Here is a 27,486-nt window from a genome sequence, read left to right as displayed (position 1 = left end):
TCTTACACACAGAAAATGGCCTGTTATAAAGCTGCACCACCTCACACACATAGAAACATGCACCTACTTTTATGTGACATGGGCATGTGTGGGTAGTAACAATATAAAAGTTTCTGCATGTAAAGGATTAACATATGATACTATCTTATTTGGAACATTTATGAGAGCAAAAAGTCAAATTTCAGCAAAAAATAAATTTTTGCTTATAATGACGGGGGTTGCTATGCACCTTTATCTTAAAAAATTGGAAAAATTGGGATAGATTAAACTATTCATTTTGGTGGGAATCCCTATGTTATGTCTTTAAATTGGAAAGGTACATTGACATTCAGAAGGGATATTATAAAAAATTTGTGGATGTTTGGGAACCATTAACTAAATATTGTAAGGATTGATTATTTTTATATTGATAAGGAAATGTACACATCCTGGGGAGGGGGGTGGGGGATAAGCTCTGGGATTGATTAGATCAGTGATTCCCAACCCTGTCCTGGAGGAACACCAGGCCAATCGGGTTTTCAGGCTAGCCCTAATGAATATGCATGAGAGAGATTTGCATATGATGGAAGTGATAGGCATGCAAATTTGCTTCATGCATATTCATTAGGGCTAGCCTGAAAACCCAATTGGCCTGGTGTTCCTCCAGGACAGGGTTGGGAACCACTGGATTAGATAATATGGTTAAATTGTTTATTTATATTTTTAAGATTTTGTTGTTTAATTGGATGGGGAAAATAAGTCTTCTTATTATCTTTAAAAGTGTATTGTGCTATAAAATTAATCTATGTAACTATATTATCTTTTGTGCACAATTGTAGTTTTAAAAATGAATAAAGAAGTTTAAAAAAAAAATTGTAGTAGTGGGAAGGTCGATTGTTTTCATGTATTAGATTTACTTCCCTCTACACAGTTTTATTCCACAGCACTATAAGCGTACTTTATACAACATGCATGTACCCAAGTATTTATATACTAACATTTAAACATGCAAGCAAATGAAAATGTCCATGCCTTCAATGTATTCAATTTCTGCAGGATCTGTGTTAATATTGTATGAAAAAACATACAGAGGCTTGTGTGTCTTTATTAAATAGAAAAACAAAAGAAAAAACTGCAGGGATTGTGTACAAGACGCCAAGTCTTTAATAAATAAACATAGATATAAGCATAAAACAGTTTGTATCCAAAAAGGTTGGTGAGCTGGAACCCGACAGTCCGTCTTTCGAAGAAACACTCCTTCCTCAGGGGTCCTAGTGTTAACAATTACATATATTAAATGAATATGTATATGTTAATAATGGGCATGTGAATGGTGACAGCGAGAGTCCAGGCTCTGATTGACTCAGATGCATAAGGCCCCACCTATAGGAGGGCCTTAAACAACCTGAGCCAATCAGAGCCTCAGGTCCCTCCCTGGTGCATACCAGGATGCATAGGGGAAGGGAAGGCCTGCCATTTTGAAGAGGTGGGCCAGAAGGCCAGAGGAAGTAGGCATCCCTCCTGCCATCCATTTGAAAATAAGGTAAGGGGGAGAGGATGGAGGTCATCAGAGTCATGGGGAGGGGATGCGTGGCGGCAGGTCGTGGGCATCTCTCCCGCTGCGGGGCAGGGTATGTCAGTTGGGCGGGAGAGATTGGGCATCTCTCCTGCTGCCAAGGGGAGTTGGGGAGTGTTTGTTGGCGATGGGAGACACTGGGCAGCTCTTCCGCTGCCAGGGGAGGGGGGTATCAGTTGATGGCAGGAGACATTGGGCATCTCTCCCGTTGCTTAAGAATCCACCAGATGCTCATTTCATTATTGAAGAGCCCATCTGCATGGCAGTGTCGGAGACTGCTAGAAAGCTCGATAAAGACCGAGATAAGCCATTTTGATAATCTGCCACTAAAATGCCCGCAAGCTAAACCGTCTGGAAACCAGTTTAGCGACTGCATTAAAGTTTTGAGAATCTAGGCATTAGTTCTCAATAGGATTAGAATGGACTCTGAAATTTTTCCAATGCTAAAAATTAAATGCATTGCTTCTGATATCGCTTGAGAAACCATTTACTAACGCTTATAGGATACTTTACTCTGCTACAAAGTGCTGTGTGTGCAAACACAGTATGAGAATTACAGCAGTTATAAATAATTTATTTCTAGGAGATATTTCTATTTTAACTATATTTAGGAAGAACTGCTGGCATTACTGACTGCCAAATGCAGCTCTAAGGTCAACCCTTCAGTTTGCTGGCCTGGTCCCTGAAAGATGATGCTAGTAAGGACCTAAGAATATTATGGCGCTCATTTTAGAAGGTCAGAAGGATTGTGGCTTTTTGTTAGCTGTCAGACTAAAGCCATAAGTTCTGTGCATCAAGTATTTCCACTTTAGAAAATTAATAAATAAGAAGAGAGGTTACAAGCAGTCTGAAGAAATATGCATTTAATCTTACTAGACCACAGTTGATAGAAATGCCTTCTTTAGCTCTTTCTCCAGTTGCTCCAGTGCGTTTTAATCTTTCAGATCCTGCCAGGTCAACAAAATGGAACTTGGCAGTAAGGGTTTCAAATTCATTCATCTGAGATTCTGTTATTATTCTATTATCTGTCTCATCCTCCTGCAACACAAACAAATGAGACAAGCCATAATGCACATGCGCACAAACACACACCCCTGAATGCAAATGAAAAATTAATAAGGATTACAGTTTTTCCTAATATATGTTTAAAAAAAAAAGAGTAAATGCTTCCACAATGCAAAAAATACTATAAAACCAGTGGTTACTGTTTTTCAATCAGAAAAGAGAGATTTAGCACATGGAAGTTATTTCACCACAACTTTCTAACAGGCTCAATTACAGAGGAGGTTATAAAAATAAGGAAATTATCTAAAATATCTACTTTACTCTGACTCATTTCTCACTGTAGAAAGAAAATGATGATTTTAGGTCACATTTTAGGTCACATCATCAATACCATTCACAATGTAATGTCAATGAACTTAAACCTTTAAGCATGCAATTATTCTTCTGAGGAAGGAATATTAATACATCATTCACCCACCTTTAGTGTCTGAATTTCTGAATTAGGAACATCAATTTCAGCAATTCAGTTCTGACCTAGAGTTTGGATGCATGGAATATTTTCTTGAGTATGAGGGGCATTTCAAAACACTAAGATGTCTAAAAAATGGCATAAATCAGCACTTGGACGTCCTAATCGCCAGGATGTCCAAGTGCTGTTTTCGAAACAGTCTTACTGGACATCTTGCGAGGCGTCCTTGCTGCTGTGCGTCCAAAACTGAAAGGGGGGGGGCATGTTGGTGGCATTTTATATGCGAGCTTGAACATAAGAATTGCCGCTGCTGGGTCAGACCAGTGGTCCATCCTGCTCAGCTCACATGGCGGCCCTCAGGTCAAAGACCAGTACTCTAAATGAGTCCAGCCTCACCTGCATACATTCCAGTTTAGCAGGAAATTATCCAACTTTGTCTTGAACCCTGGAGAGTGTTTTCCCCTATAACAGACTCCGGAAGAGCTTTCCAGTTTTCCACCACTCTCTGGGTGAAGAACTTCCTTATGTTTGTACGGAATCTATCCCCTTTCAACTTTAGAGCGTGCCCTCTCGTTCTCCCTACCTTGGAGAGGGTGAACAGTCTGTCTTTATCTACTAAGTCTATTCCCTTCAGTATCTTGAACGTTTTGATCATGTCCCCTCTCAGTCTCCTCTTTTCAAGGGAGAAGAGGCCCAGTTTCTCCAATCTCTCACTGTACGGCAACTCCTCCAGCCCCTTAACCATTTTAGTCGCTCTTCTCTGGACCCTTTCGAGTAGTACCGTGTCCTTCTTCGTGTATAGTAACCAGTGCTGGACGCAATACTCCAGGTGAGGGCGCACCATGGCCCAGTATAGTGGCATGATAACCCTCTCTGATCTGTTCGCAATCCTCTTCTTAAACATTCCTAGCATTCTGTTTGCCCTTTTTGCTGCCGCAGCACATTGTTCAGACGGCTTCATCGACTTGTTGATCAGAACTCCCAAGTCTCTTTCCTGGGAGGTCTCTCCAAGTACCGCCCTGGACATCCTGTATTCGTGCATGAGATTTTTGTTACCGACATGCATCACTTTACACTTATCCACGTTGAACCTCATTTGCCATGTCAATGCCCATTTTTCAAGCTTGATTATGTCACGTTGCAGATCTTCACAATCCCTCTGTGTCTTCACTACTCTGAATAACTTTGTATCATCCACAAATTTAATTGCCTCACTCAGTGTACCAATGTCCAGATGTTGAAGAGCACGGCTCCAAGCACCAAGCCCTGCAGCACCCCACTTGCGACGCTCTTCCAGTCCTATTATTGTCCATTTACCCCCACTCTGTTTCCCATGCTCCAGCCAGTTTTTAATCCACAAGAGGCAAGCTTTGGGCATGCTTAGACTTGGACATTTTGCGGTAATAATCAAACCTTTCCCAAAATGTCCTGGACGAAACAGACTTTTGAGCTCAACCTGTTTTCAAAGCATGTAAGTGCCAAAAAGGTACCCAAATTGACTACCCTCCCCCCCCCCACACTCCCCAAGTGCTTACTAACCCCCTCCCACACCACAAAGATCTGAATGAAACAATACATACCTGTCTCTAGAAAAGCAGCACCTGGTCTGGGAAAGCCTAGTAGAGCTGTACACAGGTGTCTTAAGTAGCCTGGTGGGTGGGCTAGTGAACTATAGGGAGGAGGACCCAGCCCCAAAAGTCACTCTAACCACTACATTTCTAGTGGAAAGTGTGAGCCCACAAAAATCCTGCTATACTATTATATAGGTGCTATATGCAGCCATAAGGGCTATAGGAGTGATAGACACGTGGGTAAACTTTGATGTAATCCACCTTGAACTGCAAGGCATTGGCGGAATAGAAATCTCTAATATAATGTAATGCACAGTGGAAACTTGGTTTGCGAGCACTAGCGCGCTTCTATCCCACCCCATCCTTGGGAAGCGGCTTTGCCCCCCCTCATGGCCCACCCCAAAACCCTTACCTCGAGTGGACACCGGCATGCAGCACCAACCCACAGGACGTACCGGTGCCGAAAGAGATTGCAGCTGATCTCTGCTGAGCTGCTGCAGGGCCTTGAGATTCTCAGAGAAACTGGCGTGGCAGGCTCTTTCGGCACTGGCATGTCCTGTGGGTTGGTGCTGCATGCCGGTGTACACTCGAGGTAAGGGTTTGGAGGTGGGCCATGCGCAGGAGGGCAAAGCTGTTTCTTGGGGGTGGGGTTTGCTTGGTTTGTGAGTCAAAGTTTGCAGGAGTGTTTTGCTCGTCTTGCAAAACACTCACAAACTGCCTTTTTCATAGGTTTTGGGGGAGTTGTGGAAGGCTCAACATAAATTATAAGGGGCATATGGTGAGATATACACCTGGCATTCTTTATATTAAGTTCACAGCAGTGCCATCTAATGTGACCCACTGCTCTGTTGGAATGGCTGTGTGGCCAGCCCATTTCAATGCTGGCACCTCCCATATTCAAAATGGTCTGGATTTGGACATTTTGAAATTTGATATTTTTGTGGTTGGAAATGGTGAACAAAGTTGGACGCCCTGGTGGCCAAAATGTCTAAATAGGCGATTTTCAAACAAAATATTTTGGGCATTTAGCAGTTTTGCTGGTTTTGAAAATGGTTATTTCTCCACCTCCAACTTTGGACATCTTGCGGGAAATATCCAAAGTCAAACTTAGACTTCCTGTCAAAAATGCCCCTCTAAGGCACCTTCTGGCTATCACATCATTACAGAAGGAGTTTCAGTGAAAGGAAACCTCTCAGAAATCCAACTGCATCACATTCTGAACTTCAAGAGTACACACAACAACAAAAAATTCTAGAACTTTGCAGCGCACTAAGATGGCTGGGTAGAGGATTAGCTCTGTTGTGAAAGGCAAATTTTATTAAGATTTTGGCAGTTAAAATTAAAGAAAAGTGAAGGAAAAGAGAGAATTGAAGTAAGAAATGGCTTCGGGTAAAACTAGTAAAAGTAATCCGGTGAATTCAGGAGCAGGAAGTAAAAAAAGAACAAAAATGGATTCGGTATCCCCGACAGCGGTCCCGTTGCCTCAGGAAGAAATTGATAACAGTGATTTGATGAATGAACTTCAGAAAATTAAAGAAATAGTAAGTGATAACGCTAAAAATATAAAAGTTGTGAAGGAGGAAATAGAGAGTCTTACAAATAGAATGCAGGCAGTTGACTTCAAAATTGAGCAGTTAGAAAAGCATGCTGAGAAATCTGAGGCAGAGATGCTGGTGTGTAAAAAAGATCACAGAGAAATAGAGGCGTTGAAAAAGGATTTTGAAGACTTATCAAATCGTGAAAGAAGGAATAATTTGCGTCTGATTGGGATACCTGAGGGGATTGAGCAGAATGATCCTATTCAATTTGTGACTAATTTTATCCCAAAGATCTTGCCATTTAAAAGTTCTTTTCCTTTGGAGATAGAAAGAGCACATCGGATACTGATGAAAAGATCAAATAGTCAGAAGGGTCCCCGTCCACTAATCTTTAAGCTGCTAAGACATCAGCAGGTGGTAGAGATTATAAAGCTGGCTAAAACAAACAAGGATCTTAAATGCCAGGATTCTAAGATCTTTATAGTACCTGACTTTGCAAAAGCTACAGCCTACAAAAGAAAACAGCTTTTGGATTTAAGACCTAAACTGAGAGCAATGGGAGCAAGATATGGATTGATATACCCTGCTATTATGAGGGTAACTTATGAGAATAAAACTTATAATTTTGAAGAAGCAGGCAAATTACAGGAATTTCTAGATCAATATAATTTGCCTATGGTTTCATGAAAGTATTTAGAAAATGTAATAAATAATATACTTAGATTATTTTTGGTTTATATTTTTGAGTGAAAATTGAAAGATATTTTATAAAGAAGGAAAAAGTGGAAAAAAAAAATAGAAAAGGAGAAAAATATTTTCTAGAAAATTGTTGCAGTTAGGTTTAAGGGGGATCAACATTTCAAACAAGATTTAAAGAATAGAAATGAAAAATTTTAAAGAGACAATAAGAAAAGAAGAAAAGAAGATTTTGACAAGGTAAGAAGAGGGATGGAGCATATAGGAAGTGAAGAAAATATGAGGAACAATTATAAGATTTGGATGGTTTCTTAATGTGAATTTATAATTTGCATTTGAGCGTGACTGAGATAATAATATGAGGACACATAAATGCTGCATTGGAGAAATGTGGGAACTTAGAATATAATAAGATGAAAAATACAAAAGACTATTGATGTAAAGAGAAGAAGATGTGAAGATGGACTGATGGAAATGACTTGAGCATTATTTAGATTTACAATTTGCATCTGAAATTGACTGAGATATAAGGATGATGTTGCAAAAATACTTTATTGGAGAAAGATGAAATAGCAATCTGCAAGAAGATGGAATAAGAGACTGAAACAGCAGGAAGAAGATGTACAAGTGTTACAGTTGTGCAGAATGGAGAATAGACTGTAATAGATTGAAGATGCAATGAAAATTAATGAGAGTTTTAAAAAATATGAGGTCTGCTTGGTTGAAATGTTTGATCCTTCTTTTGATGTAAGGTTTAAAAAAAAAAAAAAATGAATATTATAGGATGGAGTGATGTATGTTCCATTGAAGTTGAGAGAAACTTATGTTAGACAAAAAAAAAATAAATAAAATAAAATAATATTAATCTTGGGGGGGTATATATTGTAAGAAATGGTTTCCGAAATATTGGGTATATCCTTTTATAAATATATTAGAGGTATAGGATGGAAGAATGTTTGGAAATTTGAATGAGGGGGGAAGTATATAATAAAGAATTATAGTAAATATGGGTATTTAGGGTATTGAAGAATGGATTGACTGCAGGAGAATTTAGTGTTGGTTGTTTGAAAGATTAGAGAAAGAAAAATGAGTATGTTATTGCCTGTGGGGAGTTTATTTTTTGCTCAGTAATATGTGCGTTTCGAAGTTTGCATTTGTGTTAGGGGAGGGGAAGGGGGGGATGGGGAAAGAGGGGAGGGGGGGAGACTCATATATTGGTTTAAGGAAAAAGAAAAAATGTATATTTTATGTTTGAGTGGATTATATATGGATTTTATATTTTATTTGTAAAATGGGTTTTAAAATTTTTTCTTTGAATGTAAATGGCCTTAATCACCCTATAAAAAGGAAAAAGGTATTGGAATATATTAAACAACAAAATATAGATATATGTTTCTTGCAAGAGACACATTTGTCTGGAACAGAGTCTATGAAGCTGACAGATAAGTGGATAAAACAATGTTTATTTGCACCAGCGGTAAAAAAGAAGGCAGGAGTTGCAATATTGATTAATAAAAAATGTCCAGCAACATTTAATATGGTTAAGGCAGATCCTCAAGGAAGGTGGTTTACTTGTTGACATGAGCATGGGCAGTAATACAATGGCGTTACTAAATATATATGCACCTAATTCGAATCAAAGTGAATTCTTTAAATCTCTACAACAATTAGTTTTACCACTGGCTACTACTAATTTAGTGGTGGCTGGGGATTTCAATGCTGTTATAGATCCAATAATGGATAAAAAGCCTAGTAGAATAATGAAATCAATGGGATTAGATAATTTGGTACAAGTATGTAATTTAAAAGATATATGGCGTATTCTTCATTTTAATGATCGGGAATTTACATTTCGTTCACATGTTCATCAATCGTTCTCAAGAATTGATTATATTTTTGTTTCAGATCAGATGGTACAGCAAGTTATAAAAGCTGACATAGAACCAATAATAATATCTGATCATGGTGGTATATGGATAGAAGTTAACTTAGTAGATTCAGATAATTCCAAACCTGTATGGAGGTTTGATAATACATTGCTTGCTGATTCTAAATTTTGCACAGAATTTCAAAATAAAATAAATGAATATTTTAGACTTAATGATTTAGAGGAAATTTCGATTGGAATTTTATGGGATGCTTTCAAAGCAACTATGAGAGGACAAATTATATCATATTCTGCATATAAAAAGAAACTGTTAAGAAAACAATATGTGAATTTTGAAAAAGAAATTAAGAATTTGGAATTAAAATTGGTTAATAAATGGGAACAGGAGACATTTCAAATATTGTTTAAAAAAATGTGAATATAATGAAATTTCCTCTGGGTTAGTAAGGAAAGATATTTTTGCTCAGCAGGTGGTGTATTATGGTAGTGCAAATAAGGCTGGAAGATTATTGGCAAATTATTTAAAAGAAAAGAAAAGGAAGGAGAAAATAAGCATAATTAAAGATGAGTTAGGAAATTCTCATTCTCAAATTGGAAATATATTAAAACAATTTTTAAAATATTATAAGTCATTGTATTCTTCGGAGTCTTATTTAAATAAAGAGAAAGATGGGATGGATTTTTTGAGTTTAGTTGAAGGTCCTAAGGTTCCTGATCATATAAAAAGAAGTTTGGATAAACCTATATCATTAAAAGAGTTACAAATGGCATTGAAATCCCTTAGAGTTGGGACCGCTCCAGGTGGAGATGGATTTACAGTAGAGTTTTATAAAGAATTTCAAATTTCCCTGTTACCGTATTTATTAAAATTATATCAGGATCAACTGAATAAAGGTTGTATATCAGGCACTATGGCAGAATCTTTAACTATTGTTTTGCCAAAGCCAAATAAAGATCCAACATTGGTTTCAAACTACAGGCCTATATCTTTAATAAATGTAGATGGTAAATTATTAGCTAAGATTTTAGCATTAAGATTGGCTAAAGCTCTTCCACATATAATAGGAATGAATCAAACTGGATTTGTTGCTCAAAGACACTCTTCTAATAATACTAGACTGGCATTTCAGATGTATTATTTAACAAAACAAATTAATGATCCGGCTTTTTCGGTTTCACTAGATGCTGAGAAGGCTTTTGATCGTGTAGAATGGAGTTTCATGTATCAAGCTATGGAATGGTTTGGTATTGGATCCGGATTTATACAAATGATTCAAGCACTGTATAGCTCCCCAACTGCTCGTTTATACATAAATAATAATTTTTCAGATGCTTTTAAATTACAGAGGGGAGTTAGACAGGGTTGTCCATTATCTCCTTTGCTCTTTGATATAGTTCTTGAACCCTTGTTGTTAGCTATTCGACAGGCAAAGGAAATACAGGGTATTCCATGTGCTGGAGTGGAATATAAAGTATCCGCTTATGCAGATGATATCTTGCTTCATTTGAGGAATCCGGAAACAACAATTCCATGTCTACTGGAGGTAATAGATACATTTGGAAAATTCTCAGGATACAAAATAAATTGGACTAAATCAGAGATTTTACCTTTAAATGTGCATTGTACAAAAGGTATACTTGATTCTTTCCCTTTTATTTGGAAAGAGGATGGAATAAAGTACTTAGGTATTTGGCTGAATAAAACACTTGAAGAGACAATGAGAATAAATGAAAAATTTTTATTACAAAAAGTTACAGAGTTGTGTGAGCAATGGAATCCTTTACATTTGTCCTGGTGGGGAAGAGTACAAACTGTTAAAATGATGATTTTGCCTGTGGTTTGCTATCAATTGGGAATGATACCAGTGTTTTTTCAGGGGTCTTTCTATAAAAAATTAAATAGTATTCTGGTTAAATTTATTTGGCTGGGTAAAATTGCAAGAGTGGCTTTAGTGTCTTTGCAAAGACCAATTGAGGAGGGTGGGGTAAATTTTCCCAATTTTTATAGGTATCATCAGGCCTATATCATGCTCCAAGGTATGTATTGGGTCCTCCCAGAGCTTTTGGAACAATTACCAGAGTGGTTAAGGGTGGAGAGATCACTTATCTTTCCACTTAGGCTTGATCTTTTGCTTGGTATAAAAGTGCCTAGAATACGTAAGGACAATAGAGTATTAATGGATACTTGGAAAACATTAAGGTTTGTAGACAAATTAACTACTGATTCTATTTTAAAATCGAAACAACAGACTATTTGGGTAAACTCCAAGATACAAATAGGCGGGTTTAAGGTTGTCTGGAAAGATTGGATTAAAGCAGGTATAAGATCATTAACGGAAGTAATTGATAATGGTAAGATGCTTGAATTTTCACAATTGCAACATAAATATGGTCTGAATAAAAAACAAAGTTATAAGTGGTTGCAATTGAAGCAGGCTATTCAGGTGGGGTTCCCTGAATGGAAATCTTTAAATGATCATTACAGCTTAGAATTCTTATGTTTCCAGGCAGATTTTCTGGGTCACCAGGCCGCAAAGTGGTATAAAATTATATCTAATTATTTGAATAAGAAGCCTAAAAATGGATTAAGAGATATTTGGAGCATTGAGATTAAGCATCAGATTAATGCATCTCAATGGCCACATATTTGGTCTTGGAGAATTAAAGGTACGATGTCAGCATCTATTAGGCAAACATGGTTCTTTTTGTTGCATAGAGCATTCTGGACCCCTACTAGATTACAAAAATTAGATTGCTCTAAGTCTAATAGATGCTGGCATTGTAAAATTGAAGTTGGAACTCTAGACCATCTTTTATTTTATTGTCCATGTATTCAGGCATTTTGGATATCAATATGGGATCAAGTTAATATGTTGATGGAGAGTCATGTGGCTTTATCCTATGACACAGTGATTTTTGGAATGTGTATGAGGGCCAAATGCCAAATATCTACAGCAAACAATAAATTATTGTTGATTCTTACGGGAGTGGGAATTCAACAGATAACAACTAATTGGAAAGACTGTTCTAGATTGAATTGTAATTTTTGGTGGAACTCAGTTTGTCATATGTATAAGATGGAAAGATTTCTTGCGATACAGAGGGGGTATTTTAAAAGATTTCAAGAGGTGTGGAGGCCATTAATTAAATATTATAACGAGTAAAGTTTATTCTTTTTCCTTAGGGGATAATATATAGAAATGGGATGGGATGGGAGGGATAAATATTGGAAATATGTTGTTATGAAAAATAAGGAGATATATGTAATAGGATGGGATATTTATTGTTGTGCATTACTGGGTATAATAAAATGTTTAAAGTGTTTGAGGAAGAAGGATGGGGGGAGGGACAGATTTCATGTCAGATTAATTGTATTATCAAAAAGCAATGTTATTTACCGTAACAGTTGTTATCCAGGGACAGCAGGCACTAGTGGGTGATGTCATCCGACAGAGCCACGATACGGACATCTCACAAGCATGTCTTGCTTGAAGAAACTTAGAAGTTTCGAGATGCCCAGCTCCTTCGATCTAGCGGTGGAGCTTTTCCGGCCTATGTCCCGGCCAATCACCGGTTTTAAAAAGTGTAGCAAGTGCCAGCGCGCGATTTCGCTGACGGACCCGCATCGACGCTGCCTGCAGTGTCTTGGTCCAGAACATTTCCCGAAATCGTGCCGGCCTTGTTCCACTCTAACAGTGCGAGCGTTTAAGCGGCGCTGCCTGTTGTGGGAGTCGATGTTCAAGATGGAAGCTGCTAAAGAACCTTCGGCTTCGACTTCATCGGCCGCTTCGCCTGTCCATGCGAAACCAGCGACTGCTCCTGCGACTCCGGGCCTTTTGAAGCCGGCTTCGTTTACCCCGACTTCGGCCACGAGTTCGACGTCGGTGCCTGTCCCCATCTCCTCGGCTCAGGTACCGCCTTCCACTATTCCACCTGTGGTCATTAAAGTGCCGAAAGCTGCCAAGCAGAAGCACTCGACCACGAAGGAGCGCGAAGACCTGCTGGAGGACCCCCTTTCGGTGCGGATCCCTCCATATCGGCTTCGCTGCGGTCCCTGCTGGAAGCTCAGTTTGTCGAGCTCATGCAGACTATGGGGCCCAGATTAATCGCCTCCATCCAGGGTGACCTCCCGGTCCCGGTCCCAGGGGGCGGACCGCCCCCTCCCCCTCCTCCTCGTCGATCGATCTCGTTGCTTGACGAGGAGGAGCGGCGAAGGGCGGCTGTTCCCTCGAGGCGGGCTTCCTTTAGCGATATGCCTCCTTTAGAGCCCATTATGCCTCCGCGCCATCACGGTGCCGTTCCCCCGACTGATGATCGAAGTCCTGGGCATAGTAAATCACAGGAAGAGTTCTTCCGCACTCCATACCAGGCCTGGGCTGCAACACGGGAGGCGGCCTCCATTCCGCCCCTTCGCTCTACCGCTTCCAGTCCCATACATTCACTGGAAGCTTCGGGGGACCATGCGAAGTATAGACGTTCTCGCTCTCCCTCCCAGCACCGGGAGGGACATCGATCCAGACACTCCTCTCGGCACTCCTCACGCCACTCGGAGGTTTCGCCACAGAAGAAGCTGCCACGTCTGGGGTACTCCTCATCGGATTTATCTCCCCAGGAGGGGCCGGAGTACGAGGAGCCATCTACCTCTTATTCTCCTTGTCGCTCACAAGTCTCCCTGGATCCTGAGGCTTCTACTTCCTCCAGTCCGTCTCGGAGGCCGGTACTGGCGGACCAGTTGTCTTTTTCTTCCTTCCTCCGGCAAATGGCGGATGACTTGGATGTGACTTTGGACACTGGGTCTCGGTATTCTAAGGAGTATCTCGACACCATGCACTTGCCTAATCCTCCTGCGGAGTCTCTTCGACTTCCTCTGCATAAATTACTGGATCAAACATTCATGCGATGTTTCGAGACGCCGTACTCCATCCCTGCGGTCCCGAGCAAATTGGATGCAAGATACCGCATTGTTCATCATAAGGGGTTTGAGGGCGCTCAACTCTCTCACCAATCCCTGCTGGTCGAGTCCTCTCTCAAGCGTTCCCATCCCTCCCAGGTCTATGCCTCTGTACCACCGGGACGAGAGGGAAGAACGATGGATAAGTTCGGTAGGAGAATCTACCAGAATTCTATGATGGCGTCTCGAGTGCTCAATTATAATTTCTTTTTTTCTTCATATTTGGAGTTCTTCTTGCCGGTGCTCCGCAAGTTTACTCCTTACATTGATGCTCAGGCTCGATTCGAGTTCGAGGAAGTGGTAGCCTCCCTTTCCCAGCTCCGTCTTCAGCTGATGCAGTCCTCGTACGATGCCTTCGAGCTCTCGGCACGTGCTGCCGCCTGTTCCGTGGCCATGCGTCGATTGGCATGGCTTCGGACAATTGACATGGATCCAAACCTCCAAGACAGACTTGCCAATGTGCCTTGTGCGGGCGCTGATTTATTCGACGAGTCTATCGAGACTGTTACCAAGAAACTTTCGGATCATGAAAAGTCTTTTCAATCTATCCTTCGGCCTAAGCCCAAGCCTCAGCAGTCTCGACCTTCTAGACCGCCTTTGATTTATCAGCGGCGCTACACCCCTCGTCAGACTCCTGCTGCGAGACAACCAGCGAAGAGACAGCCTCCCCAGAAGGCTCAGCAGAAACCTCAGCCGCCGGCTGCACCGAAGGCTACTCAGCCTTTTTGACTCTCTTCCAGGGAGCATAACCGACCTCGTTCTGCATCCCCCTATTTTTCCCATCGGGGGTCGCCTCTATCATTTTTACCATCAATGGGAGGCTATTACCACCGACCTCTGGGTCCTTTCCATCGTAAGAAAAGGATACTCTCTTCATTTCCATCGGGTCCCCCCGGACCACCCTCCAAGAGAGTATCCTTCCAACTTAACGCAGACCGCCCTTCTCCTTCAGGAGGCTCAGGCTTTGCTTCGGCTTCGGGTCGTCGAGCCAGTCCCGGTGGACCAGCACAACCGAGGTTTTTACTCCCGGTACTTCCTCGTCCCGAAGAAGACGGGCGACCTACGACCCATCCTGGACCTTCGAGTCCACCAAGGAATTTTCATGGGTTCAGGATGGAGAGAGGCGAGATTTGATGGCCCAGGCTACCAGTGATCTTCTGGGCCATCTGAAGGTAAGTGCTATACTTTACTTTAGATAACCACTTTGCTCCCTTGCTGCATCTTTTTGCTGCCATGAACTGGTGTAAAGATGCAGTGTCAAACAAAGAGTGAAAAAAGGCACTTTCTTAAATATTACTCATTAATGCATTTTGATGTATTGCATGCCCACTGTGTTATCCTTCTGTGCAGTAGTTTTACTCAAAAGATTTTTCTGCATCAGGGAGCAAGATTACTGTGTGAAAATCTTGAGTAAACTGCATATAGCAGTTTACTTTATCTGCCTCACAGTTTGTTGCCAAATTCAGGTTATCAGGATCAAGAGATCAAAACAAAATCAGTTTAAATTCCTAGATGAAGTTTAGCGCCTGCATGCAACAGTCTTCATTCAGAGTGGGCATGCTGGAGAGCTGGAAAAATATCTGTCTTGGCAGCAACATTAGACCAATGTCACTAGTGGAAAGCAGAAGGCAGAGGAAATTTTATAGGGCACGTGGGTTGCTCTGGAAAGCGAAGTACATGAGCAATGAAGAATATGGTATTAATCTAGCAGAGATCTCCATCATTGCCCAGCATTTTTCAAGTTGAAATCAAATTTGTTCCAAGACTGACCGCCAGATGGATTAAGAAGCTGCAAAGATGTCAGTTTGAGCCTCTCCATTTACCCACCAGAGTGGCATAGTTATCAATCTGGGCTACTGTTATCATGAGTTATTTTACCATTAACTTATGCTAATTTAGCAGAGGTCTCATTTTTTGCAATGAGAGCTAGTTACTATTAACTGGGGTTAACAGTAAAATAATGTATCTTAACAGTACCCCACATTGATCATTTCTCCCCTAAGACAATCTGTACATGAAACTTTATCAGTAGTTGTCTACCTACCCTAATTTGTAAAATTTAAACTAGTCTACATTAACGTCAAATGTATACAGTTAATCATGACTGATTTGCTTTCAAACTAACAAAATGTCTTTATAGAGCCATAAGTAATCAAGTCTTAATCACTGAAAACACATACAATGTCTGTTCTCGGACAAAGACGGGTTTGACACAAGAGGATAGTAAAAATTGCATGTGATCGAGAGCTCTGCACATTCATCTGGGTACTGGCTGTAGTTCGAGATAATGCGCCCAACTTCAAACACTGCATCATCTAAGGAACAAAAAAAATATTTTTAATGTTTTTTTTGTTTTTTTTAAGAAAGTTACATATTTTTAAAAACATTTTAACCATGAAGTGGCAATACAATAAATATCTACAACCAATTTTTCATCTCCTGTTTTAGAAAAAAAATTACTGTCTCCTGTCAGTTGAAGAAGAGAACATACATCTAAATAATCCAACATCATTTAAGCCCCACGCACATTTAGGGGTCCTTTTATCAAGCCACGCTAGCGGGGTTAGCACGTTGGATATTTCATCACGCACTAACCCCCACGGCAGGCTAAAAAACTAACGTCTGCTCGATGCAGGTGTTAGCGGCTAGCGAGGCAGGCGGTATTATGCGCGTTAAACCCCTACCGCTGCTTGATAAAAGGACCCCCTAAGATGATATTGGTAGATTTTTAAAATAGCAATGCAGTAGTTATTTGGAAGTTACAGCACAATTTAATTTAATTTGTCATCAGAGAAACAAATTTAAGGATAACGATTACAAAACATAGGGTGTTATTTTCCTTCAACTCAAGTGAAGATAGCCAGAGAAAAATTACTCAGAAGCAGTAAAGACTACTTTGGGTGAATCTCTTAATGAAAAGGCAGTTAATAAATCCCAATAAATAAATAAAATGCATGCCAATACTTACCTCTGCTTCTGAGTTCACAGTCCGCATTGTGATCCCTACTGTATATATGCCTCCAGTTGAATCTTCATGTATTTTTATATTAGATTTTTTGTTTCTTGCATCAATATCACGTGTTGTATCAAAAAGGTCCAATACTTCTTCATTGTAAAGCTGGGAAGCAATGAAAAATGTTTTGCTTTTCACTGTGGTCATGCAAAATAAGCTAACATTTTCATGACAGAAAAGAAATGTGGATCACCACTGGCTGAATAAATTCTTACCATTGCTAGCTAAATTTGATCAAGGTATTTTATGCCAGGCCACATGCAGTGGCATTGAAAATTCAATTTAGCAGCAGTCAATATTCAGTGTCAGTATTTGCAAAGCAAAGCTAAGCAGGCAAAGGTAAGTCAACTTTTCATAGTGTCCTATCTGCCCAGTTAGATTTGCAGGTACCAGCACTGAATAGAGTCTTTGCCAGCATATCTTCTGTTTGCCCCAGCTCTGCTGCCAGACAGCTCTGGTACCATCTGGATTCTGCCAGGGTGATCAGAGCCAATATTCAGTGGCACTATTTGTTTATACTAACTATAGGCTGGGGAACCTCTCCTGCCTGCTAAATCATTCTGAATATCGATCCATTTCTTATACTAGCAACTTCCTCTGTTCTTATACGAATAGTAAAACAGCAATTAAACTCCTACCCAAAGACCACCATTGGATCACCAAGTACAGGGCTAGTAGGCCAACTAAAATAGTGATACTTGATCAGGGGTGGACAGAAAAGGCCCAGAAATATCAAACCACAGTTTTGAGGCTCTAAGTTCCCAGCTTTTGGCTGGGGTTATTTTAAGCCCACAATGCAACAAGTTGCATTCTGATTTTTACATAGTAATGAGCTGCTTTATATGCATGGGCATGTTTTGCATCTCATTACTATATAAGTTGTGATGACCTATATTTCACCACAGTAGGACAAGACAAGCTGTTTTAGGCTCATAATGTGACTTAAGACTCTTAACACAGCTAGATAAATAGCCTCCTAGTTGTACCTATCTTACCCCTCAATGTGTTTTTTTACTATATTGACTTCAAAAACATTTCCTCACTCATCTGTTTTCCTACAAACTCCCAGAAGGGGAGTGTGTAGCACAATGATTATAGCTACAGTCTTAGCACCCTGAGGTTGTGGGTTCAAATTCCATGCTATTCCGTGTGACCCTGGGCAAGTCACTTAATCCCCCATTGCCCCATTAGATAAGAGTGTGAGCCTGCCAGGACAGATAGGGAAAAATGCCTGAGTACCTGAATGTACACCACTTAGGTTATAAGTGGTATATAAATACAAAAAATAAATAAATAAACTGTATGCTGCTGTTTTGGGCAGTCTTTCTCACATCTTTCATCCCTCGCCTAAATCCTTTACATACGGTAGCTAAACAAATAGCTCTAGAAGGAAACAGGCACATCACTTCTCTCCACCTCTAATCTTGTTATTTTGTAAATCTTTAGGCTGAGAATAAGAAATGTTTTTAAGCAGGGTGTCCAAAATTCCACTCTTCATGCAAGATTTTAGAAGTCTCAGACAAATGAAGCAAGAATGGTGAGGGCATAGATGTAGTCTGTCCACTCAATTTTGGAAGGCAATAGATAGGGTGATCATCATTAGCCAATGATATTCCAGCTGCAAGAAGTGGGCAGTGCATTCAGCTGACAAAAGTATGACAGACCCAAGCCAGGGTTTCCTTAAGCCAATCTCTAAGCAGCAGCAACCATCCCAATCCGTTTTCCAAGGTGAGAGCCTAGCAAGCCTACCAGGGCTTGATAATCCCTGCTTTATATCTTTAAAAACAAATCTGGATGTTTTGACCCAATCTACAAATTCACTTCTGTATTTATATATCATCCTCCTTAGTCGATTATACATTTACCTTATTATAAAGGCTTGTATCTACTGTTAGTGTACACCAATATTAATATTGCAATTATCTACTGATAGAAAACAGCAAATTTTGGATGGGTCTACGGACAGAATGAGTGTGCATGAAATATCCTCTTTGACTCCCCAGTCTCCCCACCAACTCATAGAGCACAGTTACTTACCGTAACAGTTGTTATCCAGGGACAGCAGGCAGATATTCCCACACATGGGTGACGTCACTGACGGAGCCCCGCAGCGGACGGCCTCGAAAGCAAACTTGCTTGAAGATCTCGATCTTTCGAGGACTGCACCGCGCATGCGCGCGTGCCTTCCCGCCCGAACTAGGGGGCGCATCTCCTGAGAGGATCCTCAGTTCAGATACCTAGCCAAGAAGCCAGCCAGTGGAGGTGGGAGGGTTGTGGGAATATCTGCCTGCTGGATAACAACTGTTACGGTAAGTAACTGTGCTTTATCCCAGGACAAGCAGGCAGCATATTCCCACACATGGGTGACCTCCAAGCTAAGTAAAAAGGGATGGAGGGAAGTTGGCAATTTACGAAAAAAGATTTTGCAAAACAGATTGGCCAAAATGGCCATCCCTCCTGGATAAGGTATCCAGACAATGAGAGGTGAAAGTATGAACCGAGGACCAAGTGGCAGCCTTGCAGATTTCCTCAATAGGAGTTGATCGGAGGAAAGCTACAGATGCCGCCATAGCTCTAACTTTGTGGCCCATCACTCGACCTTGCAGAGGAAGACCAGCCTGAGCATAGCAGAAAGAAATGCAAGCAGCCATCCAGTTGGAGATTGTGCGTTTTGATATAGGACGTCCCAACCTGTTCGGATCAAATGAGATGAAAAGTTGAGGAGATGTTCTGTGAAGTTGAGTGCGTTGGAGATAGAAAGCCAAAGCACGTTTACAGTCCAAGGTATGACGAGCCGCCTCTCCTGGATGAGAATGAGGCTTTAGAAAAAACACAGGTAGAACAATAGACTGATTGATGTGAAATTCTGAAACAACTTTAGGTAAGAATTTAGGATGAGTACGTAGGACCACCTTGTCATGGTGAAAAACTGTGAAGGGTGGATCTGCAACCAAAGCTTGTAACTCACTGACTCGTCGGGCAGATGTGAGGGCGATCAGCAACACAGCTTGTGAGATACTTGAGGTGAGCTTTGTCAAGCGGTTCAAAAGGAGGTTTCATAAGTTGAGCTAAAACAACATTGAGATCCCAAACCACTGGAGGTGGTTTAAGCGGTGGATGGAGATTTAGAAATCCTTTCATAAAGCGAGAAACCATAGGATGTGCAGAAAGAGGTTTTCCATCCAGAGGCTGATGAAAAGCAGCTATAGCACTAAGATGGACTCAAATAGATGTAGTTTGAAGTCCAGATTGGGACAAATGAAGCAAGTAGTCCAAAACTGATGCTAAAGAGGACGATATAGGTTGTAAGTGACGCGTAGAACACCAAGTAGAAAATCTAGTCCACTTCTGGCCATAACATTGTCTAGTCGATGGCTTTCTGGAAGCAAGTAATATATCTTGAACAGATATATTTGAAACTATAGGGACGGCCAAGAGTAGAAGGTCCAAAAAGGTAACACAAAGGGAATTTAGATGTATGTATACGAATGCTAGAAGTCTAGGTAACAAAATGGGGGAACTAGAGACAATAGCGAGACATGACATATTGGATATCATTGGCATAACAGAAACATGGTGGAATGAAGAAAACAAATGGGACACAGTACTACAGGGATACAAACTGTATAGAAGAGATCGAGTAGGGCAGAAAGGTGGAGGTATTGCTCTATATGTTAAGGAGGGAATAGATTCTGTTGAAATGGTTACAACAGAAATGAAAGAGAAGCTTGAGTCACTCTGGATCAAAATTCCTGGTCAATATGGTGCAGATACGAAAATTGGCCTTTACTATCGTCCCCCAGGACAGGCGGAGGAAACTGACTCAGAAATGATGGAGGAAATCAAACAAGAATGCAAGACGGGCAATGTAATTATATTGGGAGACTTCAATTTCCCAGGGATAGACTGGAAACTAGCAACCTCCAACTGCGGCAAGGAGGCCAAGTTCCTGGAGGTGCTAGGGGATTGCTTCCTGGAACAAATGGTAAAAGAGCCGACAAGAGGCAACGCCACCTTGGACTTGGTCCTAAATGGCCTAACGGGACCGATAACAGAAGTGGAAGTCATGGTTCCACTGGGAACGAGTGATCACAATGTAATCAACTTTAAACTTGACATCGGGAAAGGGAAACATGCCAAAACCTTAACCACCACCTTAAACTTTAAAAAGGGTAAATACGATTGCATGAGGGCCATGGTAGAAAAACGACTAGAGAAGATGGTGGACAAACTTGAAACGGTAGATCAGACATGGTCCCTACTGAAAAATACTATCACAGAAGCACAAGATCTCTACATTCCGAGGATTTCCAAAGATCGGAGAACAAAGAGCAAAAGAGAACCGGCATGGCTTACCATACAGGTGAAGGAAGCCATAAAAGAAAAGAAGGACTCTTTCAAAAAATGGAAATGCATAAAGACAACCGAAGCCTGGAACAAACATAAAGATGATCAGAAGAAATGTCACAAGGCGGTGAGGGATGCCAAACAGGATTATGAGGAAAAAATAGCCCAGGAGGCCAAAAACTTCAAGCCCTTCTTTAGATACGTGAAAGGGAAAAAACCTGCAAAAGAGGCAGTGGGACCCCTGGACGACCAGGGAAGAAAAGGGTACATCAAGGAAGATAAACAAATCGCAGACAAACTAAATTCCTTCTTTGCGTCTGTCTTTACGAAGGAAGACACCTCAACAATACCTGAAGCGGAGAAAGTGTTTCCAGGAGAAATAGAGGACAGCCTCACCACAGTTGAAGTGGACTTAGACCAGATATACTATCAGATCGACAAACTTAAAAGTGACAAATCCCCTGGACCGGATGGAATTCACCCGAGAGTCTTAAAGGAATTGAAGGTTGAAATCGGAGAGTTATTGCACAAACTTGCAAACCTGACAATCAGAACTGGACAGATACCGGACGACTGGAGGATAGCGAACGTCACGCCAATTTTCAAAAAAGGATCGAGAGGGGAACCGGGCAACTATAGGCCTGTGAGTCTTACGTCGGTTCCCGGCAAGATGGTTGAAGCACTGATCAAGGATAGCATAGTCCGGCACTTGGACGCACACGACTTGATGAAACCCAGTCAACATGGATTCAGGAAAGGGAAATCATGTTTGACGAATTTACTCCAATTTTTTGAGACCGTAAACGAGCAAATTGATAGTGGGAAGCCTGTGGACATAATATACTTGGACTTCCAGAAAGCGTTCGACAAAGTTCCACACGAAAGACTTCTCAGGAAACTACAAAGCCATGGCATAGAGGGAGATATACAAAGATGGATAGGCAAATGGCTGGAAAACCGAAAGCAGAGAGTGGGCATAAATGGGAAGTTCTCCGACTGGGAGAAAGTGACTAGTGGTGTACCCCAGGGCTCGGTACTTGGGCCGATCCTTTTTAATATTTATATCAATGACCTGGAGGAAGGAATATCCAGTGAGATCATCAAGTTTGCAGACGATACAAAACTATGCCGGGCGATCAGATCGCAGGAGGATAGAGAGAAACTCCAGAGCGACTTGTGTCGGTTAGAAACATGGGCGGAGAAATGGCAGATGAAGTTCAATGTGGAGAAATGCAAGGTAATGCATTTAGGCAATAAAAATAAGGAATACGAGTATACAATGTCAGGTGCAACTCTGGGGAAGAGTGAACAAGAAAGGGACCTGGGTGTACTGATAGATAGGACCCTGAAGCCGTCGGCACAATGCGCGGCAGCGGCAAAGAAGGCAAATAGAATGTTGGGCATGATAAAGAAAGGAATCTCGAGTAGATCGGAGAAAGTTATAATGCCGCTTTATAGGGCAATGGTCAGACCACACTTGGAATACTGCGTCCAACATTGGTCTCCCTACCTAAAGAAGGATATAAAACTACTGGAGAGGGTGCAGAGACGAGCAACAAAACTGGTGAAGGGTATGGAGAGACTGGAATATGAGGATAGACTTATAACACTAGGATTGTTCTCCCTTGAGAAAAGGAGAATGCGTGGGGATATGATCGAGACCTTCAAAATACTGAAAGGAATCGACAAAATAGAGCAGAGAAGATTATTTACACTGTCCAATTTGACACGGACTAGAGGACATGGAATGAAGCTAAGGGGGGACAGGTTCAGGACTAATGTCAGGAAGTTCTGCTTCACTCAGAGAGTGGTTGACACCTGGAATGCCCTCCCAGAGGAGATTATTGCGGAATCGACCGTCCTAGGCTTCAAGAGCAAACTAGATGCATATCTCCTTAAGAGAGGCATATAAAGATATGGTGGACTATAAATTACGCCAGGTGTACACCTGGCGGGGCCTCCGCGTGTGCGGATCGCCGGACTTGATGGACCGAAGGTCTGATCCGGAGATGGCAGTTCTTATGTTCTTATGTTCTTATGTTCTTATGACTGAGAAAATTGAGGAAAGTCTGTTATGCAGAAAGGTACCAAGCCGTTAAGTGTAGAGACTGCAGATTGGGATGAAGCAAGGATCCTTGACTCTGCGTGAGTAGAGAAGGAAATATTGGCAGAAGTAGAGGCTCCCTGGTGCTGAGTTGAAGTAGAAGAGAGAACCAAGGTTGTCTGGGCCACCGAGGAGCTATCAGAATCATGGTGGCATGTTCTGACTTCAGTTTGACAAGAGTCCTGAGAATCAGAGGAAACGGAGGAAAGGCATAAAGGAACTGATTCCTCCAATCCAGTAGAAACGCATCCGCTTCGAGACGTTGAGGAGCGTAAATGCGGGAGCAAAATTGAGGCATCTTGAAGTTGAGAGGCGATGCAAACTGATCTATCTGCGGAGTTCCCCAACGAGCAAAGATTTGGTGAAGAGTAGGAGAATTGAGCGTCCATTCGTGAGGTTGTAGAAGACGACTCAATTTGTCCGCTAAATAATTGTGTTGACCCTGAATATAAACAGCTCTGAGGTAGAGGTTGTGAAGAATTGTCCAATGCCACAATTTCAGAGCTTCTTGACATAGGGAATGAGATCCCGTCCTTCCTTGTTTGTTGACATAGAACATGGCTACCTGGTTGTCTGTACGTACAAGAATCACCATGTCGTGAAGAAGATGTTGAAAAGCTTTGAGAGCATAGAATATCGCTCTGAGTTCCAACAGATTGATATGACACCGACGGTCTGCCTGAGTCCATAGACCCTGAGTGCGGAGACCGTCCACATGAGCTCCCCATGCGTACGTTGACGAGTCGGTTGTGAGGTCTTTCTGATGAGGAAGAGGGTGGAACAGCAAGCCTCTTGAAAGATTCAAAGAGAGCATCCACCAACGGAGACACTTCCGCAATGAAGGAGTTATGGAAATCAGTCGAGAAGGTGGATCCACGGTTTGCTGCCATTGGGATGCCAGTGTCCATTGAGGAATACGAAGGTGAAGTCTGGCAAAAGGAATCACATGAACTGTAGAAGCCATGTGACCGAGCAGAACCATCATCTTTCGTGCTGGAACAGATGGAAGGTGGAAGACTTGTTGAGAAATCTGAAGAAGTGCGTCCTGATGTGGTTGTGGAAGGTAGGCTCTCAGATTGATAGTGTCCAGAGTTGCTCCTATGAACTGGAGAGACTGAGAGGGAGTCAACTGAGATTTGGGAAAGTTTATGTGAAATCCCAAACTTTGCAGAAAAAGAATAGTCTGTTGGGTCGCTGCAATAACCCCTGAAAAAGAGGGAGCTTTGATAAGCCAGTCATCGAGGTATGGAAATACTTGGAGACCCTGGTTGCGAAGAGCTGCAGCCACCACCACCAGACATTTTGTGAAAACTCTGGGAGAAGAAGCCAACCCAAAGGGGAGAACTCAGTACTGCAGATGAAGGCTTCCTACTTGAAAGCGAAGGTGCGAAATTCTGGATGAATAGGGATATGAGTATACGCCTCTTTGAGATCGAGGGAACACATCCAATCCCCATGATCCATTAAGGAATATAAAGTCGGCAGAGTGAGCATTCGAAATTTCTCTTTGACTAGAAATTTGTTGAGAGCTCCGAGATCCAGGATCGGTCGCAAATCCCCCGTCTTTTTGGGAACTAGAAAATAACGGGAGTAGAATCCCAAGTTCCTTTGGGGAAGAGGAACTTCCTCCATAGCTCGCAGGTGAAGCAGAGCCTGAGCTTCTTGAAGAAGAAGGGGAAGGTGCGACTGATTGGAAGGACACTCTCTTGGATGGCGATCTGGAGGCACCTGAAGTAACCGAAGAGAGTATCCCTCTTGTAGGATGGTAAGCACCCAGAGATCTGATGTAATGAGCTCCCACTGGTGATAAAATGTGGAAAGACGACCCCCTATGGGGAGGGGAGAATTTGGAAACAGAGAAATTGGAATGCTCAGGCTGAGACTGTCAAAAAGACTGAGCAGGTTTGGTGGCAGCAGGAATCTGAGACTTTTGCTGGCGCTGTTGTTGAGGAGGACGATGAGGAGGAGGCCTGGAAAAAGCAGGAGTCGTTTTCTGAGGATAACGACGTGGAGTCTGTTTGAAACCTCTAGTTGGTGTAGGTTTAGGTTTTGGTCGAATGAGGGAAGCAAAAGAGCGTTCATGTTCTGAGAGACGCTTGGTAGCTGCTTCAATAGAGTCATCGAACAATTCGTTTCCTTGACAAGGTAGATTTGCCAATCGATCTTGGAGATTGGGATCCATGTCAACAATACGTAACCATGCTAAACGACGCATGGCTACAGCAAAGGCAGATACTCGAGACGAGAGTTCAAATGCGTCATATGAGGCTTGTAACATGAAGAGTCGTAATTGAGAAAGAGTCTTGAGGATGAGTTTGAATTCTGAAAGACAAGTGGTGGAGATATCCGGGTAAAAAGATGGTAAAATCTTCAGGAAATGGTTGAAGTAGGATGTAAAAATGTAGCTATAATTAAGAACTCTATTTGCCATCATAGAGTTCTGGTATAAACGGCGACCAAACTTATCCATGGTACGACCTTCTCTGCCTGGAGGAACTGAAGCGTAGATTTTAGAAGGATGTGCTTTCTTCAAAGAGGATTCCACTACCAGGGATTGATGAGACAGTTGAGACTTTTCATAACCTTTGCATGGAACTGTTCGATAACGGGATTCCAATTTAGATGGAATGGCAGTGATGGAATAAGGAGTCTCCATGTTACGAACAAAGGTTTGTTTAAGAACAGGAGTCATTGGTAAACGTAGTGACTCTTTAGGTGGATGAGGAAGCTCCATATCTGCTAAATATTCAGGAGTATAAATTTAGAATCAGAATGAAGGTCTAGTTTGAGAGCTTGTCCCATATCAAAGATAAATTTGGCAAATGAAATGGATTTGGAATCAGACGCTTCCTCAGGAGACACACTGCAAGATTTAGGAAGTGCTGAGTATGAAGGGGAAGCCTCTCTGGAATATGGTGACAGTGGTTCTGAGTCTAGACGTAGAGTCACAGAAGAAGCTGCACTGTGAGGTGGAGTAAGAGAATGTTTTCTCTTAAGGCTCCTGGATGGAGAAGTACCAGGTGTACGTGGTACCGAATGAGTCGAGGTCTGAGGTGAAGTGTCTTGACGAGCTGGCTTCGACAGTGGAGTCTTCGGTCAAGAAGGACTTCGAGTCGATGCGCGATGGTGTCGGGATCCGTGCTTCGACTTCGAAGAATGAGGCAGAGAAGTCTCGGTATCCAAAGCTGAAGACTCCCTCCGAAGCTTGGAAGCAATATGTCTCGAATGCTTCGATCGGTGCTTCGGAGGAGGTGATTCCGGAGAAGAATCAGATGAAGGAATTCTCTTCGGTGTCCGGGATCGGCCTCGAGATGCTGGAAGCTCCGGTCGGGTGACAGGCTGATCCGTCCGAGGCAAGGTCGAGGACGGGACCAATTGAGCCACTAAGGAGGAAATCTGAGTGGTCAGTATAGATTTCAGCATGTTCTCCAGCATCAGCACCGAGACAGAAGGTTCTGATCTCGTAGGTGCAGCAGTACGCTCCGAAGAGGGCGACCTCGAAGGTGAGTATTCCCTTATCTTGGAGGTACGCTTGGAAGATGGACGTGCAGAGGACTCTGGTGGCTTCTTGGGTACGGTCCCTGAAAGAGAACCCGGAGACTTACCCCCCATGGAAGACTTCACCGATGACACCGTCTTCGAGGGAACCAAAGCAGGCAAGGTCAAGGCCTTCGAGACCGTGGTCGTCGATGTTGTCGGAGTCGAAGCCTTCGAGACCGGGGCAGCCGCCGAGGTCGAAGTTGAATCCGAAGGTTGCTCCATGTCTCCGAAAAGTTGAAAAAATTGGGCGCACCTGCATTGAAAAGCCCGTGGAGTGAGAGTGAAACAACGATGACAATCTTCTGGGGAATGGGTTGGACCCAGGCACTGTAGACAGCGGCAGTGGGGATCGGTGACCGAAATCACACGATTGCACTGACGACAACGTTTAAACCCGGTGAGAGGCCGTGACATAGAAAAAATAAAGTCCGTGTCGAACGGAAGGAGCAATTGGGCCTAGGCCCAAGGCTCACCGGCCGGACAAGAAATAAAAGAAACAAATGAAATTGTTTTTGGGTTTTTTTTGGTTTTTTTTTTTTTGAAGAAAAAAGAAAACAAGAAAGAAAATAGGAGAGCACAGCGACCGAACTTTACTGAAAAAAAGAAACAGCCGCAGTGAAGAGAAGGCTAAATTGCTGCAGAGATGTAGAAAAAACGTATCTTCTTGTCTCCGCGGAATTAAACGAACTGAGGATCCTCTCAGGAGATGCGCCCCCTAGTTCGGGCGGGAAGGCACGCGCGCATGCGCGGTGCAGTCCTCGAAAGATCGAGATCTTCAAGCAAGTTTGCTTTCGAGGCTGTCCGCTGCG

At 42.1% G+C, this 27,486-nt stretch overlaps 1 protein-coding gene across 6 annotated transcripts in view; it reads right to left on the bottom strand.

Annotated features, from left to right (window-relative positions):
* Positions 1-27,486, bottom strand: part of KIF21A (kinesin family member 21A) — a 230,741-nt gene that overhangs the window by 148,260 nt on the left and 54,995 nt on the right. For all 6 annotated transcript variants that reach the window (XM_033959317.1, XM_033959319.1, XM_033959321.1 and 3 more), the window contains exons 4-6: positions 16,642-16,791; positions 15,854-15,988; positions 2,429-2,593 (exon numbers count right to left, since the gene is read on the bottom strand). In XM_033959317.1, the coding sequence (XP_033815208.1) occupies positions 2,429-2,593; positions 15,854-15,988; positions 16,642-16,791 (450 nt within the window). The remainder of the gene's footprint in view (positions 1-2,428; positions 2,594-15,853; positions 15,989-16,641; positions 16,792-27,486) is intronic.

This window comes from Geotrypetes seraphini, chromosome 9 (assembly GCF_902459505.1).
Source record: "Geotrypetes seraphini chromosome 9, aGeoSer1.1, whole genome shotgun sequence".
Taxonomy (NCBI): Eukaryota; Metazoa; Chordata; class Amphibia; order Gymnophiona; family Dermophiidae; genus Geotrypetes; species Geotrypetes seraphini.
The sequence above is the reverse complement of the archived record's forward strand: the minus strand, read 5'-3'. Positions and strand labels throughout refer to the sequence as shown.